General features: G+C 46.9%; 1 protein-coding gene across 1 annotated transcript; it reads right to left on the reverse strand.

Moving 5' to 3' along the window:
* Positions 1-2,235: 2,235 nt before the first annotated feature.
* On the reverse strand, positions 2,236-17,696 carry CNTN2 (contactin 2). Its single transcript, XM_026077163.1, has 22 exons — positions 17,642-17,696; positions 13,748-13,892; positions 12,870-13,045; positions 12,302-12,397; positions 11,756-11,965; positions 11,065-11,164; positions 10,606-10,781; positions 9,990-10,126; positions 9,331-9,460; positions 8,290-8,440; positions 7,886-8,013; positions 7,307-7,482; positions 7,052-7,172; positions 6,595-6,753; positions 6,302-6,451; positions 5,499-5,569; positions 4,991-5,225; positions 4,448-4,563; positions 3,892-4,078; positions 3,305-3,417; positions 3,048-3,216; positions 2,236-2,345 (listed from the first exon to the last, which is right to left on the reverse strand). The coding sequence occupies exons 1-22, from the start codon at positions 17,694-17,696 to the stop codon at positions 2,236-2,238; spliced, it is 3,111 nt and encodes a 1,036-aa protein (XP_025932948.1).
* Positions 17,697-18,516: the final 820 nt, after the last annotated feature.

Below are 18,516 nucleotides of genomic sequence, written 5' to 3' on the forward strand. Positions count from 1 at the left end.
TATTCATAAAGAAGTGTTACAACCTGCTAGAGGGACCAAGGGGGTAATTCATGTTGGAGCTGCAGAGTAACATGGAAATAGCTATGGACAAGGTCTGGGGGGCTGACGGTTCTGTCCCTTTGCTGCCCGCCTCATTCTGCCTTGTATCAGTGGGAGCTGCTATCTTTTTTTCACTTTATCCCAGGGATTATTTGTAGTGGAAACCATGAAGTGCTCTTTCTTTTCCCTGCAGCTGTCCTCTAAATGTTTAGRTTTTTTCCTGAAGTTTATTTTTCCTCTCCTGTCTCTTGAAACATTCCTCTCATTTGCTAAACGCTTAGGGGCCTTGCATCACACTGCCAACCTACTAATGCGTTTACCTTCTCGCTGCCAGTGTAGACCAGATGCTACAAGATTATAAGAGGATACTGTAGGTATATACAATAGTGCATAGCTCCTCTGAGAGGCCAGGGATTTGTGTATCTAAGCTCTTAAATGCTCACTAAGGTCCATGACGGTAGTTTTGAAACGATTAGCCAGAGCAAGCTGTCCATGACCCATGTCTGACGTCTAGGGCTAGGCTGGTGATGAGATGCATCTCATAAACAAGTGATGGTTCAAGCTCATGTACTCCTATCTGCAGCTTGCTGTAGTTAACATGTACAACGACTGCACCAGGGAAACCTGAGCACTGGAGTCTGCAGGTTTAGTGGCACGACTCCTTGGCACTATCACAGGAGGATAGGGTATCCGTGGCCAGGAAAGAGTTGTAAGAAGCCTCCTGAACTAGCCTTTTGAGTGAGGTTGGACAGGGCAAGGAATTGGTATTTAGCATAGAAACTGCATGTCAGTCCCTTCCCATTGCACAGTTGTGCAAATGTAGCTCTTTGTTAGATAATTATGATATTGAGGTTTCTAGGCCAGCAGTGTTGTCAGCTGTGTGGGAGAAAGGTAGAGGCGAGAAGGTATCCCTGAAAGACCCTGTGAACTAACAAGCAAGCACTGTAAATCATCTTCTGGTTAACTTTGGTCACTTGATTGTTTCACCATGAGACATAGAGATTTTAATATGCAACAACTATTCCCCAACCATTTTAGTTAATGGTGCACCTCAACATCCCCATACATCTTTGGGGTATCAGCCCTCCCCCCCCACATTTACATCAGCTGTGTGAGCCTTGCACCTGAAAAACAGGCTAACTTGGTTGGATCTCAATCTCACAGTCCCAAGTTGAGGCTGGTATTTTGGCTAGACGGAACCATTTGTATTAGGGAGATGAGTTTGCCTGAGTCCAGATTTTCCTTGTTGCCTCAGTGATGGCTTCCTTGAGTCTCCAATTCCTGGTTAAATTATGAAATACTCCTTTTTCTTCCTCCTTTAAGATCCTCTCTCTACTTGCTGAAGTTAAAAATGTTGAAACCTCCTTTATCAGCTGGAGCTTTCTCTCCAAATTGGTGTATGCTAGAAGAGTATCGCCTTTTCGCTTACCCCTCCTTCCCAAACAAAAAGGAAAGAAGCAAACAATATAACAAAAACACCTCAAAAGCATATGGGATATGGGTAACATTGAACATTGCACCTCACAGCATCACAGTTGATATGAGCAACAGGCTGGGGTTGCAAGTTAACACCAGTGTCATAAAAAAGATTTTCACGATCTAAACTCTATATTCACCTGTCTCCTTCAGAATGGAGCAGAGATCAATTTCTCTTGTGGCTTTATCTCCTTGAGCTGGTTGCTGCAAAATTTGGCTCGTATTATGGGGAAAAAAATCCTGTCCCATAATTCCTTAGAGATGGCTGTAATTGGGATTTTTATGAAACATGCTGATCGCTTTGAAATCTTCAGTCCCCGTCCTCCCTCTCCCCCCCAAAATACACTGTACATATTAAAAAAAAGTCAAGTTTAGCAGTCTGATTATTTTAGTACATGGCTTCATAAGGCAGAAAACCTACTGGATAGAGTGTATGGGACAGTCGGTTCTCAGTATTCATGTAGAATTCTTCTTTGATTTGCTCATTTCTTTAAAAATGTTTTGATTGGTTAAAGACCCATGTCTTGTATGAAATCTTATATTATTCAAAAAAAAAAAAAAAGGTGTTTCTTTCTTCCTCCCTTAAAATGATGTTGTCAAATCCTTTCTCTGTAATGCCGCTGTGGTACAAACTTGAAGTTGAAATAGCCAAATGCTAAGTAGTTCCCCACTAGCTTAGGAGGAAGCATGTCCTGGAGTCCTTTGTCGCACTGGCAATCATCAGAGCCCCAGGTAGCCCAACAGGACCAACATTACTAGAGAGTTAGTTGTAATGACGATAGCATGTGGCACTGGCTTGGTCACAGAGTCTTCCACCATCATGCTTGTGCCTGAAAGAAAAGGAGCAAGGAAGGAGCAACTGTGTTGTTGTACAGGCACAAACTGTTCTCTTGCAAAAAGAATTGTGAGGGTTGGTAAAATGTTATTTCTGGGAGTCCTGCGTGCTCCTGTTGCATTTGTTACTGATGAACCTCCCAGGAACACTTATATTTGAAGCAGAATTTGGGGGTGGGCCCTGAGCACTTATCTGCTGATGCAGGTGGAACCTGCTGGAGTTGGGCTTGGAATGAGATCAGGGCCCCACAAGTGGAGTCTTGTCAATGGAGTCAGCATTTCACTCTTAGTGAATGTACCTTGGCTGGGGGCCTCTGGGTCTTTAGCTGAAAATAATAAACCTGGGTTCAGTGCTGGAGAGGAATACATTAGAAGATCCTTTAAGTGAAGAACATGAGGGARCCAAAGACAAATTCCAGACATCCAACATAAAACACTAGGGTAGGATGTTCCCCCATGTTCTTGGAATGGAAAGTGGGATTTTAAAACATAATAGCACTTATAGTACTATGATGGCCAGGTCTGGAGGTATGACTGAGTCACTACATATCGAAGAACTGTGGTAGGAGATGACAGGTAAGTAAGCAGTCCTTAAAATTAACTTCTCTATCTGAGCTCATTTCCCAGTGAAACACCCTGTAAATGAGCATTCGTGCATGGGATGTGTACGTGGTCAGAGAAGGAGCCCACATACGTACCACTGTTTCTGAGGATGTGAACTTCTGCTGGGATTCCATCTCCCCCAGGCCCTGTCACCCTGATCTGTACGAAGGCATGGGTGAAGTCTTCGGGGACTGGGATGTCGATGCGGCTCTTGCTGGCCAGGTATAGTGTGGGAGCAGAGTGGGAATCCTGCCTGTAAAGCATCTGTTGGAAGAGGCAAGTCTGAGTTTATGTTCACTGGGATTTCCTCAGGGGCACATATAAGAGAAGGTCTGCTACATGCTGCCTGTACCTTGTACCCTGTAACTGCAGACTCATCTGCCTGTGCCACCACTGGGTCCCACTTGATGCTGACGGTAGACCCAGAAAAAGTCCAGGAGATGTTGCCAGGTGGCCTCCTTGGTGCTAAGAGATACAAAACAAGACAGATATTCAGTAAGTCAGGGACCAGGGAGAAGGTTGTTGCAGGTTACAACTGTCTCCAGGGACACTCTGACTAGTTGAGAGGGTTGGTGGCACTGCTGTTGACTGGTTTGAAGGAAAGTATCCCAGCAAACATCATATGGAAAAGAAGAAAAATCATRTATAATCTCCCCCTGGTGTTATTGGTAACAAATGATATTTTCTCCATGTGGGGCTCAAAATATTTCTTTATGACTGTGACTCTGAGCACAGATCTTCTCAGGAAAGTGATGCATAGACCGCAAGACTGACCTAGGGAAATTCGGGGAGTTCTGTTTTATTGGCTTTAGAGTACAGAGATGTAAAAGCCAATCAGTTAGCTGATCATTGGATCAGCTGACATTGAAGATCACCTTGAGGAGACAGCTGCCCAGGGCAGTACAATGTGCAAACGTAGGGCGGTCAGGGCTCACTCACGTGGTTTTGTTGTAGTGGTGTTGGCAGAGGGACTGGGGGGCCCAGTGCCGGCACGGTTGTAAGCTCTGACTGACACGTGGTATTTTGTGTTGGGGTTTAGGCCTGTTACGTGAGCGGATGTGACCAGTCCTGCTGTTCTCACTCTGTCAGCTGCCTCCTCTTTATCGCCATCCTTCCAGTACCGGATCTAAATAGAAAAGGGTGGGGTGAGTTTAGTAAGGATAAAGACATGTGCAAGCACCTGACCCACTCCATCCAAGGGCAGTGCTGAAGATCCCTTGGTGTTTGTTTCTGTGTGTCTTGCTTAGCATGTGCCTGGGAACAAAGTTACAGCCTGTGTGGAAAGGCAGGTAGGAAAGAACGGATATTTCTCTCTTGCTAATCTCTCTCGTGAGCAATAGTACTGGCACCATGAGGGCCTCATGCTGTCATCCTCCTTCGTCTTTGGAAATCCTTTAGTCTAGGGTTTCGACCTATCTGCGAGATATCAAGGAATTTCCTGCTCTGGGCTCTGCTCCGAGTTTTAGCGTCCCTTGTTCCAGTTGCAGGCTCTTACCTCGTAGCCCGAAAGCACTCCAGTCGTGTCTCCCATCTCAACAGGCTCCCAGGACACATCCATTCCTGAGGACAGGACAGCCTTGGCGGTAACTCTGGAAGGAGCCACTTTCGGTTCTGGAAAAGACAACAAAAGGGAATAAAATCCTTTTCCTAGCTGTGGGCAGCACAGTCGCTATCCTGAAAGCAGAGGCTTGACAGCACCTCCATTACCCCATGGCTGGACAGCTGGCGTTACAGTAGGCAAGGAGCAAAGGAAGGGAAGGGGATTTAGGGACACTGAGACGAGCAGGCCTGCAGCTGCGTGCTGCAAGGAACTGTTTCTTCTCGGTATGCACTCATAGGTGTGCTTAGGGAAACGCATCTCTGTGTGTTTGAAGTGGAGGATAAATTTTGTGCTGAAACCACTATCAGCTGCTCTTTGACTAAAAGAACCTTCTATTGCACTCTCAGACAGGCAGGGCTCCGCAGGGGGGTGGCTGAAGGCTCATCGGTTGATCGGACAAAGCCCTGGGGATACGAGGTCACTGCTGTCCCTCCTTACCTTCCTCTGCAGAGTACACGATGGCCGTGAGGCTCTCTGGTCCCTCCCCCTTCCTGTTGTACGCTTTGATTTTCACTTCGAATGGGGTGTAGGGACCGATGCTCTCGTTGCGGTAGACGTAGTGCAGTGATTCAGCGTGAGGCACCCTTGCGGTAAACCACCCCTGGGTGTCTTTCTTGCGAAACGACAAGATGTAGCCAAAACCGTCCCCGTTCTGATAGTCCCGCAGCATTGGCTGTGAGGGGGGGTCAGAAGCAAAGAGAAGCCTTGGGTCTGGGTGAACGCTTATGTCCACCACGAACGAAATCGTTCCCGCGTGTCCTCTCAGGTGTGGCTGTGCAAATCCCATTGCAACAAGCAAGATTTTGGGACTGCCTCTAAACACAGGGTTTGGCTCAATCACACACTGCAGTTGTACCTGCAGCATTGATTTCCCAGCAGGAACAACGCGAGTTCCTCCCCCGGCCCTCTCCCAGCACCCATGGCTGGCACCGTGCTGCTGACTTACCGTCCAGTTGATGATAAGCTCGTTGGGAGCCCCTCCGCCTCCACTGAGCCCGGATGGTGCCACGGTAGGCGCTGTCAGGTTCCCAAAAAGAGGAGGCAGCACAGGTTGGTGATGAAGATAAATACAGACACTACCTGGCCTGGGAGTAGCCAGGCTTTGACAGCGTATACAGAAATGCTGGCTCCTATGTTTTTAGCTGTATTTCAGATGTTTCTGAAAATCAGGCCTAGAACACTGGCCTATCTCTGGTTGAGTTTATTTGGAGACAGCATTTCTCAGAGGGTATGAGAATCAAGCTCAAAAGCAGGAACGTGTGGGAGAGCTTTTTATTAGAAAGGAATTAATATGCATTCCATATGTTCAGAGCATTCCTCCTGCTGTTCTTACATCCCTTCTACTTGCACATTCAAGCTGCACAGGATAGTATCTACTTAACATTAACAGCTATTTACTGGGCAATTTACCTTTTTTTTGCAATATAGGGCTCTCTCCTGTTTCTGAGCATTGCTGCTCAGAAGGTACAGTACTTGAGGCTAGGACTTGTCTTGATTTTTGCAACTGGCATGGAACTGACATGCTATAATGGCTTAATATATTACAACTAATGCTAATAAAGTTGGCACTTCTTTATCTTTGACATGTAAATAGGCAAAATGGCTCAAAATTTTGTGATGGCATCACCTGTAAAGCCCTCAAGATGACTATCTGCCTGTGCCAAAGGCAGGATGCAAGCCAGCCTTCCCCTGTAGAGTAAAGGGAAAGGTATCTCTGATTCCTTTATCTCTGAATGTATCTACACATACCTGCTTCTTTGGTACGGATTTTGCTGGAGGGTAAACTTGGTTCCCCAACTCCAAGGATGTTACTTGCTAAGATCCGAAACTCATAGTCCATCCAAGGAATGAGGTTCACCACCTGGGCTGTCTCTGCATTGCCTTCAATATTTGCAGGATCTATATAATCCAATAACATGAGAAGAAAACAAATAGAGCAAGTGGCAGCTAGCCTACATAGAGCAAGAACTTGCCAGAGAGCTGACACCCCTGAGCCCCTTCAGCATGGGCCATGCCACAGCTGCTGCCCTAAAGACACTTACTGGTACGTGCTTGCTTCCACTTGTTGGAGAGCAGGGTCCGGGCCTGAATGATGTACCTGGCAATAGGGCTGTGGTTATCAAAGCCGCGGCTCCAGCTCAGCTGGACAGTGGTGTCGCTGATGTCTCTCACCACCACACCACCYGGGGGGCCTGGAGGTCCTGAGATGATGGCAGACAGACAGACAGACAGACATGTTACTATTGTGACAGAGATTTGGAGGCTTTTTGCTCTTTAAATTCTCCAAGTCATAAATTAAAATCAGGCTTCTCTCCTCTGGAGCGTAGGAAGCCTCACCTCAAATTTTGGCCTCTTTCAAAGCTTTCAAGACCTATCCCATCCAATTCAAATGTTATGTTGTGAGGTGGTTGCCAGGGGAGAACGTGCTGATATTTTGCAAGGACCATCCTGTTACTTTGGGCTTTTGAGGAGCAGAGAATCTCACAACAGAGAAATTACCTCTCACAGTCAGCATAGCTGACTCCGAAGCACTGTCCACCACGGTCTGGGCTGTGCATGTGTACCGCCCTGAATGCTTTAGCTGGGTGTTAAAGATGCTGAGGTCCCCAATAGTTTCCTTCTGTGTGGAGAAGAGAAAAGGCAGTGAAGACAGTATTAGATCACGTCTGGTCACAATCCAGCATTTGACATGGAAACAAAGAAGCTTTAGTTTTGTGTCCTTTTTCATGGTGCATAATTGCCCTTTCCACTCACCACACTTGCTCGCCTGTAGTGCCCCTCAGACTTGTCAAAGTCAATGGGGAAATCATCTAGTGACCAGGTGAAGGTTAGGTCCATAGTTGGGTCATGGGATGCATGACACTGTAGAGTAAGGTTTTCACCTACGTTGATGTCAGCACTAGATGGTGCCAGTGTGATTTTGGTGGCATCTGCAGAGAAAAAAGCAGTGAGGGGCTGTTAGCTAGCTGCAAATGCTCTCCACACACAACAGATTTGTATTAATGTTTCAGAGCATCCAAATCAACTGACGCTTTCTAACTTCTTGTCGTCCCTCTCTAACAGGAACCATCTGTAGTTTTACAGGAGGAGGATAAGGGATTACACTGGACAGTAAAAGGAAATACTTTTCCCGAGCACCARATGTTGGTAGGAATGGTATGGCAGGTCAGGTAGAAGGATTGTTGTCCTATAGGCTGAAATGACTCAGATTCCCTGAGTACTGAATTACTTTTTGGGAGTATGAGGAGAGGAGAAATATGTTTCTTTTCATGTCATGGCATTCTTATCACCTTTCTTGTTTGACTGACCCTAAAGCAAGCCAAACATCTCTACCTCGAACAGAGAGGATTCCAGTGCTGTTGGCTTTGCCCATGAAATTCTCAGCAAAGCAGGTATACTTTCCCTCATCAGATTTGCTGATATTCTGGAGGATCAAGGTGCCATCTGTGGTAATAGTCACCCTGGAAAGGAAGAAGAACCACAAAAAGAAGGAAGGTTAAAATATCTGTTCACTCTGTATGCCTGACAAGCAGTTGTCAGTTCTTGCTGATCTTAGAGAAATTGGTGATAAAGATAGGACTGCGAGATGTTATGTAAGAGTTCTTAAAGAAGAAACTAGAGGAATAGCAAACTGTGTGTGTTTAGCGGTGTAGCAGCACACTTGTGCCAGTGCTCTGGCAAGAAAAGATGTGGTTTCAGCTGTTGTTTCTAGKTAGAATCTGACTTTGCGCAGCTACCTGCTACTGTTGATCAGCAGTTCAGTCCCTTTGGTCCAGAGCACAGTGGCTTTTGGTGCTGCTCTTGGTTGGCATGGGATGATGACCTTCCCGCTTCGGGCTGCAGGTATCAGTCGCTTCACTGGGTTTAATCTAAAATCGGGTGCTAAGGCTATGGAAGAAAAACAGGATTAATGACTGATTAGAAAACCTTGCTATATGAACATTTTAACTGCGCTGTAACTAGATATTGATTTGTTGTCAGATGACTCGGTAATCGAAGCATGGCAATATCTGGGTGAGCAAGATGGAGTGAGCCCTCTGCTGCCAAATGCTGGGTGGTTTCTAATGCTTGCCAAGGCATATGACACGCGTGTCATACTTAGCAATGGTGATATGACCCTAACAAGTGCAAGGTCTTTGAGAGACACAAGAACAGCTGCTTTTGAAAATGTAGAGGATATTCCCTTCAGTATCCTAACCAAAGTCATCTGGTGCAAATGCAGATGTCCATCTCACCTAAAACTCCTCCTGAAATTGCAGAGAAGCAATTGGGCTTGTTGGCCTCACGCGCTGCAATGTGCTACTGTTAAACAGTTGCTGCTTAGAGCCTTTCATTCATCTCTAACATCTACTGACCAAAAGGAGATAAGCTGTTAGACTAATGTGGAAAGAGTTTGGCATCAGCCCAATTCCAGTCACCATCCCTCAAAGCAGGCTGAATGGCTACTGAGCTCTTCTCTGAACTCGTTCYTCCAAAAACAGAGGAAGGTTGTGTATTGGAAGGGAGCTTGTATTGCTGCTGTTGTCTGTCCTGTACACTTTCTGTAGCTAAAACAGATGTCCTTGTGCTCTCCTGGCATTATTGAATTTACACAATATTCAAATTTTAAAGGGTTGTAGAGTGCTTTGCTGAACCAGCAACTATATTTCAATGGTGAGTGAAGCAGTTTTTGTCTGCTTTTATCATACTCTGATATGACAAGCGTAGTATATTAGGAAGAGATATAAAATGCTTCAGTGTCCCATTGAAACCCAGAGCACTGGGAAATGAGAAGTTACCTTGCACTGTTAATTCAGCACTTGCATATATTGTGCCATGCTTGTTCTCAGCCACACACTGATACATGCCAGAGTCCTCCAGGACTAGCTTGGAAAATCTCAGCTCTCCACCGCTCACTTCGATGCGGTTCTGTGCAAACAAGAGGATCAACCCATTAGATGAGGACAACAAAAATGGAACTCAAGCCTTGGGTGTTCAGGGTTGAGTTTCATCGCAGACTCTTAAGCCAGTTTGAACAGACTTTTAYGGACTCTTATGCCTTGTTTTCTGTGGGAGAAAACTTATGCTGGATTTTCTGTGTATCCAGTCCACCCCACATCACTGTGCTCTGTTTGCTGAGACTTCTGAGTGCCTGAGCAGTAATGTGCAGGTCATACAAAGACAGGCACAAGGTAATATTTTTCCRCCTTGATAATTGGCTATTAGTTCCCATAGCTGCATGGAAAACAATGACTGGATGGCAGTGATAGGAGAAGGAATTTGCTTTGCAGCCTCATGGGGGAATGTGGAAYAGAAATGTGGGGTTGTAAGACAGGGTTGAGATGAATTTGCAGTGAGGCAGTAAAGGATCTAGGCTTGGAGCAGGAGATTCAGTAYTGCGAGTCATCATGTGCACTGGCTGGGCTGTTTTCCGTCTGCAAAGTCTGCGCCACGGTACCTGGGAGGTCAGCGGCTGCCCGTTTCGAAGCCATCTGACTGCTGGCCTCGGCTTGCCGGCTGCCGCGCAGCTCCAGCGCAGGTCAGACCCGATGTCAGCTTCTGTGTCTGTGATCACCTTCAGCCACTCTGGTTGAGCTGCAAAGGAACAAGGGAGATGGCAGAGCCAAAAAGATCAGATGAGAGGTTTGTTGTGCCAGGCAGGCAGAAGGATGCTCACTGTGTCATCTCTGTGCTGGCAGATTTATTTATCACAGTATGTTTCACCATAGTAACAGCCTTTGCCTTTTGTGCARTGATGCAAGGCTGAGTCCTCTATGGGTCTGGCTGCAGTTGTGCACGTGGACTGTACAAAATTATGCCAGATTCCAGATTTGAGGAAGAATATTGTGGTTTCTCTTTTTAAGACTAAATGCAGTCGTCCCTGAACTTTGAGAAGGACTCCACAGAGGAAAGATATCAATGATCTACACAGCTCTGTGCTAGGGCTCTGTGTTAGGTCTAATTGGGGCTGATATGAGGCAGAATCAGAGCTGGTTGTTTCACTCCCAAAGGCTCAGTCCATTGCCTGGGGCATCTTGCTGTGCTTTGGAAAGACCTGTGTTTAAATGTGTTACCTTGAATGATAACGCGGCCTTGGTGGGTGACTCTCCCTTTGATGTTTTCAGCCTCACACTCATAAGTGCCTTCATCCTCAAAGCCAACATCTTGGATCTGCAAGAGGGGCTCACTGGCGATCCACTTGGAGGGCTGCGAGCCATCCACCTTCCTCCACTTTATTCGAGGTACAGGGCTATATAAAGGTAAATGTGGTGAAGCGCAGCTCTGGGGCCTAATGCAGCAGACACCCCATACTGTGCAAGGTAGTTTAGTCCAAGCCCTGTTTAGCCACCCCGCTCCCATCCCAAMTGGGCCTTGGCTTGCAAGACAAATTGCTTTTGCCACTTCATTCCTCCTCCTTTTCCCCCTCTGTCTCTTGTCTACAGTAGGACCAGTTAAGGAGAGGGTCGCTGTGAAGGTGGCAGGCGCTGTGACGCCCTCCCCCTGAGCCTGGATGACACAGACACTAGACTCACTTTCCAAAGGCAAAACACTCCAAAGTCACCATCTGCCCAGCCAGAGCATAGGTGTCTGCAGGAAACCTGGCTTTTATGGTGGGTCCATACTGCCTGGCATCTGTTAAAAGAAAAGCACTATTAAGGAGTTCTGAATGACTTTAAAATTGCGTATGTGAGGTCTTAAGGCACAAAGATACCTGCAAGGTTTCACTGCTTTGCAAAACCTTCATGAGTTTGGATAATTTATAGGTGGGGAGAGGSTAAGTTTCATTTTGCTTTTAAACTAGCTCTTACTAAAGTCTCTAAARCCCTCTTTTTTACAACATCTCAGAACTACTTCTCCTTAATTTCCTACCTGCTCAACCCCTCTCACCCTGCCCAAGAATTATCTTTTGTTGCACCTCTACAAGGTCACCAAAGGCAGAAGAAGGTAATTTCAGCCTGCACAGGCTGTACCTGGTGCCCTTTCTCTTTTATGAACACACAGAGGCACCCTGCTGATAGCAGCACTAGCAGTGTGGCCTGGGAAGAGAGCTGGTTCCCCCACGGTCCAGCCAATTAATATTTTTGGGAGCTCTTAAGTTCCRCTGAGAGAGGCTGGTGCGTGATTTGTGCAGGTCCTGGAGCCTTTTGGAGCCTGTGGGCTTTGAGGTGGCTTGTTAATTTTGCATTTTGCTGAGTCCCCTTATGATAATCCAGAAGTACTGACCGTCTGCCGCAAGGCTGAGTCGGGAGAACTTGCTGAAGACGCTCTTTGTGATGAAGTCAATGTGGCTGGTGGCAAAGCACGAGTAGTTTCCTAGGTCAGAAGCCTCTGTCTTGGCAATGTAAAGGTTTCCTGTTGTCTGAGAGACAAAACGCCTTCCGTCCGCTGGGATGAAATTGGGAAACTCATTCAGAAGCCATCGATAGGACAAGCCTATGTGGAAAAGAAAAAGGAATAAACTGCACAAAATACTGAGTTGCCTGTATCCTCTCAAGCTGGATTAAGGCAAACAGGCCACTTTCTAGACCAGTCTAAGCCTAAATTGTTCCTTGAATCGTACTTGTTTTCTCCATGCACTAAGTCCTATTTCTGTTCTGTTGCTTTGCAGACTCTGAGTTCAAAACAAATTTGCTTCCCTAAAATTCCCAAAGAAAATCAAGAAGTGATTCACTAGTCTTGAGAATCACTTACTCCATTACATCTCTCCTTCGGTCACCAGCAACCCTACTAGTCCCTGTTTCCTAGCGATCCTGAACTGCAAATCCTTACCTGGGTAATGTGGAGGAGGGCTGCAGGTGAACATCACTCCTGAGCCTTCTGTGATCTTCACTGGGTCTCGCTCTTCTGCAGAGAATTCCTGCAAAACTGAACATGCAAGGTGAAGCCTGTCTGTGCATGGAGAAAACAACTGGAGGAATTACTGTATTTTATCTGGACCTTGACTTATTTTAAGGGGAAGGCATGTTGTGATTATGGGGTAAGCAAGAAAACAGAATAAACCTAGCATATTTTTTTCTCTTTAACAGATTCTTTAACAAAACATGTGTTCCAGGAGACAAAGTAATGGCAAAAACCATCTCCCCACCCAGAGGCCTGTCTGTTCAGTGGYCTTGCAGAGGGAGATCAAAGAATAGTACTTTCTTGGCAGTGCATCAGTTCCTACTGCACCTCCAAGTTAATGGGAGGTGCTGGGGGAGTTCTCAAAGTGATGATTTTGGGTACCATGTGCAGGAGAGCTGCTCTCTGACCCTTATTAATGGGGGGGGGGGTATCAGTTTACCCCAGCATTACTGTGGCTATGTTTCATTTACCTTGTGGAGACAAACATGGGACTTACAGCCAAAACGGAGGGAGGCTTCTCTGCTGACAACGGTGCCCCTGGGATTGGATGCCACACACTGGTAGGAGCCAGCATCCTTGGATTTGACTGGGTTGCTTATCACTAGGTCGCCTGCAACCAGCCTGTAACGGGAATCTGGCTCCATCTTTATCTCTGTGCCGTTCATCTTCCACCTGCCGAGAGCACACACAAAGAAGTGAGAGGGGCGAGCAGTCACTGCGGCCGTGTGCTCGCGGGGTACCTCGAGGAGGCTGTGCTTGGTTGTTTTTCTAGCTGAGGTGTCGGGGGATTTGGGTTAGGTTTATGTGTCCAGTCTGTGACCTGGAAGGGATGGGACATCATGGGTGAGAGCAGAAGAGGAGGCTGGTTCCCATGTTCGTGATTTTCTTTTTACAAAAGCGGAGAACAGAAATCAAAATTCCTAATGGCTGGGTCCTAGTCCCGGTGCAGAAGGGGGAGAGGACTTGCTCTGGAGCTCTGTCATTCCTCAGCATTGCGGGAACTCATCCCGGAGTCTCTCCGCTGAGACTGCTGGTGTGGTGCCCTTTGCAATGGGAAAAACTCTCTCAAATTGCCAATGGATCGTTTCGCGGAAGGGCTCTAAGAAACTCYGAGGGGAGCTACGCTGGGATGTTGCCACCTTAGGCTGGATGCAGATCCGGACAGTGCCAAATTGGGCACTCCCAGCCAAAGCTTCTGTCCTTCAGGACTCTTTGTGGGACAGTGATTTGGTATCGACATGGCCTGTTCCCCTTGTATTTTAGTGCCAGCCTGCCAGAGGCATGTTCATCTCTCTGGGCTTATAAACTCCCATCCTTGCAGTGTTTAATCATCACAGGGATTCAGAATAGGCAGCTGCGAGCAGGTTACCTCACCTGTAAGTCGCAGGAGGACTTGCTCTGGCTCGGCAAGCCAGCGTGATTTTCTCTTCTGCTGAGCCTTCAGGAAAGAGGGTGTTGACAGGTTGCTCTTCAAACACCGGCCCATAGCTCCTTGTGCTACTCTGTGCTTGGCAGCAAACTGCAAAAGATGGGAGGGAGAACCTGCTGAGCTCAACTGAGCTTTTTCAAAAAATTGTCATTTTTGGTTTTGTTGGGTGTCTCTGGCAGCATCAGAACTGTCCAGAATAAAAGAAGGAGCAACATGAAAATCACAGCCCATCTGTCACTATGGCCCGGCCCCAGCCAGTGTTCTGGGGATGAATTTGAAGCTTTCTTAGTAGTATTCAGACATGGCATTTGATTCTGATCTTGTATACACAAGTATGGTTCAGGCACAGGCAAAAAAGGAGTTTTCTTTATGTAAGAAACAGCTAGGACCACAAGGACCTGCCTGCCTTCTCGTACGCTGTCTAGGCCGCCCTTTGCCTTGGCGATAATGTTTCACCGAAAGGTGCCAGCTGTCAGCAGCGAGTGACTGTCTCAGACAAACAGCGAATGCTAACAGACCCTCTTCCACTCGGACTTTATGAAAAAGGCAGTGCATTTAAGTAAGAATAAAGCTGAAGCTGTCTGGAAATCTCTAAGTGCAAAAGCAGCTGGTGAGATAATCATCACCAGCGTGTCTTTTCTCTCGCTGTCACCCTGATGCCTGTTCCTGGGCAGGGATGGAGCCACCTCAAGGCAGGGTGCTCCCCAGCGCAGTCCCCTCTGCCTCTGCAGTGATAGCCTCGGAGATGCTCAGCTGGCCCCAGGATCCTTCCGTGCTTTGTAATTGAATTAATAACTGTCTTAGAACTGCCATGCCAACCAGCAATCTGTTTCCTTCCCTGCAGTACCCAGCATGGTCACTGGTTAAATTAAGTGACTCCAGTAAGTATGATGTTTTATGCAAGAGTAACTTCCAGCAGGGAACGGCCAGCTCAGCTCTCCTGGGCTCAGAGGAAGCAGCCCTTTACCTGCAGCTCCTGGGGTGCGTCTCATGTTCAGGCTGCTCCTGCGTGCGGAGATGAGGGCGAGACAGGAGAGGGGCTCCGCTAATTGGCTCAGTCCGTTCTGAGCAGCTGGTTGCAGCCTGCTCCGGCTGCTCCCCATGCCCAAACATTGGCAATTAGCTGGGCCCTCCGCTCCGGCCAGCGTTGGACATGCTGCTCCAGGGGAGCTGCGTTCGGAAGAACCCTGATGGTCCCTGGTGTCACACAGAGAGGGACTAACTACAGCCTGTAGCTAATACATTGGTGAGTAAGAGAAGCCTTGTTCTGAGGTTTGTAACCTCTCCAAATTGATGAAGGTGCCTTTTTCCCTCTAGTACAGTTATATTCTCAAAGGAGAAATTTGTTTAAGCTGGAAATCTCTTCTCTCAGTTGGGTCAGCAACAGCTGTGCTGAGCTAGTCTCAGCTGGAAATAACTCTCTGCTGACTAGCAGTTAAAATAATCATGATTCAATGCAGAATTAATAAGGAAGTAGTGTATTAATTGTGTTCTGGTAGATAATAGTGAATGAATTAAGGTTTAGCAGCTTTGCATTTTGAGATTAATGGGTAGCATGTGGTAAATAATTTATATTTATTTAACATATCAAATACATATTCTTAATACTCACATGAGTCCTCTTCTCACAGGAAGCTGTTTCCCAGTCAAACCCAGTTAGGCTAATCCTCCCTCTTATCCCACCCATAGCCGGTACGCCTGTTGCCATCCTCTGCTGTCCCTTTTTCTCTGCGAAGGTTATGGACTACAACTGACAGCCATTGATTTTCTCATTTGTAATCAATGCCAGAAGTTCAGACCAGTTTTTATCTACAATTCCAAGGTGTCTGATTAGTGTGGGGGGTGAAATGTCTGGATCTCACTCATTAAGCAAGCAACTGTTAGATTAAAGTAATAAATAGTTACAAGTTCAGCATATGGTTAGAACTAAGGACTGAGAGCAAAGCAGAGCAGCAAATCTTGGTCCTCCTGAGCTGGATGATCTGGACTATTTCTGTCACCTTAGAACTGTCATTTTCAATGTTACCAAAACAGGTACCTTCCTCTGGCTCTGTCTTTGGGGTAGGGGATAAGACAAACACAAAATAAAGGTCTTCAAGCCTGCAAGCCAAATTTGCAAGAAGCAGAGTGACCCAGTCAGTTTGGATTTTCTTTTATTGTTCTGAATATGCTGAAAGCCAGATCTGGAAAGCCCAGGTGTTCAGGAGGCTGAACACGTTCACTTTGTTTTGAGACCCACACAGCAGCTTCAGAGACCAGGAAGACAGCATAAGTACTACAGTTGAGCTCTCCACGAATGCATCAGCAGCAATCCTTTTATTGAGCACTGACAGCATATTCGTAGCTTTGTAGCTCTGACCACAGCCTGAAGCCTGGCACATGAGAGCTGGGAAATTAATTGGTTTTATAAGAAATCTGAACACACAAAAGCACAAAATCAAAGTGGTTATTTTTAAAGAGCAGCTTTCTGAGGAATGAAGGGACAACGCTTTGGCTAGCCTTAGACTTCAAGATTTTCTGTGGCTTTTACTCAACGGAGAAAGGTCAGAGGATTTTTAGACTCTTCTGACTGCCTTGTTCATTAGAGGATCTTCTCTATGCATTTTAGCAGCTTTAAACCTCTTAGTACCCCTGAGATGGCATCATTTCTGTGATGTGGCGGAGGGAGGAGGGAGTTACAGAGCCAGCCACCCAGGGCCAGAGGTGACAAACAGGGCCTGGAGGCTTTGAGGCCCATTTTCACCCACTCAAGCGTGTTTCCTTGAGCCTTGTCTATAGCTGGCATAATTTTGTCCCTGATTCCTTGCTCGTATTCCCAGTGAGCCTTTCCCTTGGTCTCAGCCTGGCTTCTGAGATCCATTGCCTCATCAGCCAAAGGTCAAGGGAAAATAAACCTCCTAGGGTTTTGCACTGAGTTGTTTTTTATGGGCTCAGCTTGAACGGAGAGCAAGTTGCATGAACTCAGCTGGTTAATGGGAGAGCCCAGCTCTGCCTTGCTCCCTCTACCAGATTTGGGTCAGACTGATTTCCAAACAGGCTAATTGCCTCCCAATCTAGGCCAGCCACCCCTCCCTCTTCCTCCTCAGGGACCCAGAGAACATTAAAAGGTAATTAGATATTTATAAGGACAGCCAAGCAGTCTCTTCCTGGGATGATGAATTAGCTTGAAGACGTTATCTAATTCTCAGCTGCCTGAAATGAAATGTCTCCCTGCTGAAAAGGGACCTTCAAAGTGCAGCCTGAGACTCCCTGAGATCCCAGAATCATCCCTGATGAATGACAAATGGGGGAATCTTTGCAGCCAGGGCATGGCAAAAAAGGCATCCCTAGAAGAGCTGGGGAGTGAGGAGACTTTATCTTCAGGGAGCCCTGCTGGTAGGATGCAATTCATCCTTGCGCAGAGGCCAGAACAAAGCCTAGGCAGCAGGTCTCCAGAGAGGTGCTGGTTGTGCCAAGGCCTTGCCTGTGCCTTTGCATCTCCTGTATTCACCTAATTTTGAATTCAGAAAAGAGGAGGCTTGTTTGCAGYGCGTCGACCATTCCTATCCTCTTTCTCTGAGTAGTACAAAGAGAAGTTGGACATTTCATAGACATGTTCCTTGGCTGTATAAACCCCCTGGGAGAAATAGGCTTCAGCACGCTGCAATCACAGAAGCCCTATGCAGACCATAGAAAGATTCATCCTTGCTGAGCACTTCCATCACGTGCCCTAGGCATGTCCCACTTGGCACGTCTGGCAGGGACTGAGCACCCTGCTTGAGTCCCTCGCCATGGTGTCTCTGCTGGCCCGTGGAAAGCCCTGGGCAAGGTGCTCACCCAGGCCAAGAGACTGTTCTTACCCATGCAGGAGATGACAGCTAGCGATGTGAAAACAAATTCTGTGGCCGCTCCCATCGTGGGCCTCCAGTGGAGGTTATCGTCTGCTTAGTCGTGTGTCTACGGATAAGCGGAGACAGAAACCCTGCAAGAGAAGGAAAAAGACGGATTATTTGCAGCACTTGTGTGGCTGTATTTGAGAGCCCAGTGTCCAGCTGCGAGTCCCCCCTAGCTGCCTGTCTGGTGTGAGAATTGCTCAGTAGAGAGCATCCAGCTGCCTGATGAGGAAGGCACAGGGGTTCGAAGGAGCTCTTTGCTTTTTCTTTCTGACATGACTGTTAGAACCGGTTGGGGAATTATTCCTCCTCCTCCTTTTGCTATCTGCCCTTCTTCCTCTCCCCTCCAAAAATAATGCTAGGAATAAATGTTCATATTTTTATTTAAAAACCTGCAAACCGCAAGCATAGAGGATATTGGTGGGGGAGGTGGGAGAAAGCATTTGTTATTATTTTGTGAAAAATTCATCTTTAATTGAAACTCTTCAGGCAGGCAGCATCTGACCAGCTCTGCCTTTGGGTATCCCAGTCCATCCTCTTGTTTTTGAGAGGTTAGGGAGGGACCCAACTCATCACCTTACACTGCTGCCTAATTGCAGGGCCGGTGTGGAAAGCTGGATGCACAAAGTGGCCCCTTAGGTGGGTCTCGGTGAGGCTGAGCTGCCGCCTGCTGGGTCGTTTTCTGGTTTTCTTCAGTGAAGCCTTTGAATAGTTAAAGCTAGAGCTAGCGGAGTGCCAGAGCATTTCGTGATGCCATGAGACACATTAGTGAGTGGAACAGTGTTTTCCAATCCCCTCCACGGTCTCCTGTTTTCCATGTTCTCTTGAGGATAAAAGAAAGC

The sequence above is a fragment of the Apteryx rowi genome, unplaced genomic scaffold (genome assembly GCF_003343035.1).
Source record: "Apteryx rowi isolate R43461 unplaced genomic scaffold, aptRow1 scaffold_45, whole genome shotgun sequence".
NCBI lineage: Eukaryota > Metazoa > Chordata > Aves > Apterygiformes > Apterygidae > Apteryx > Apteryx rowi.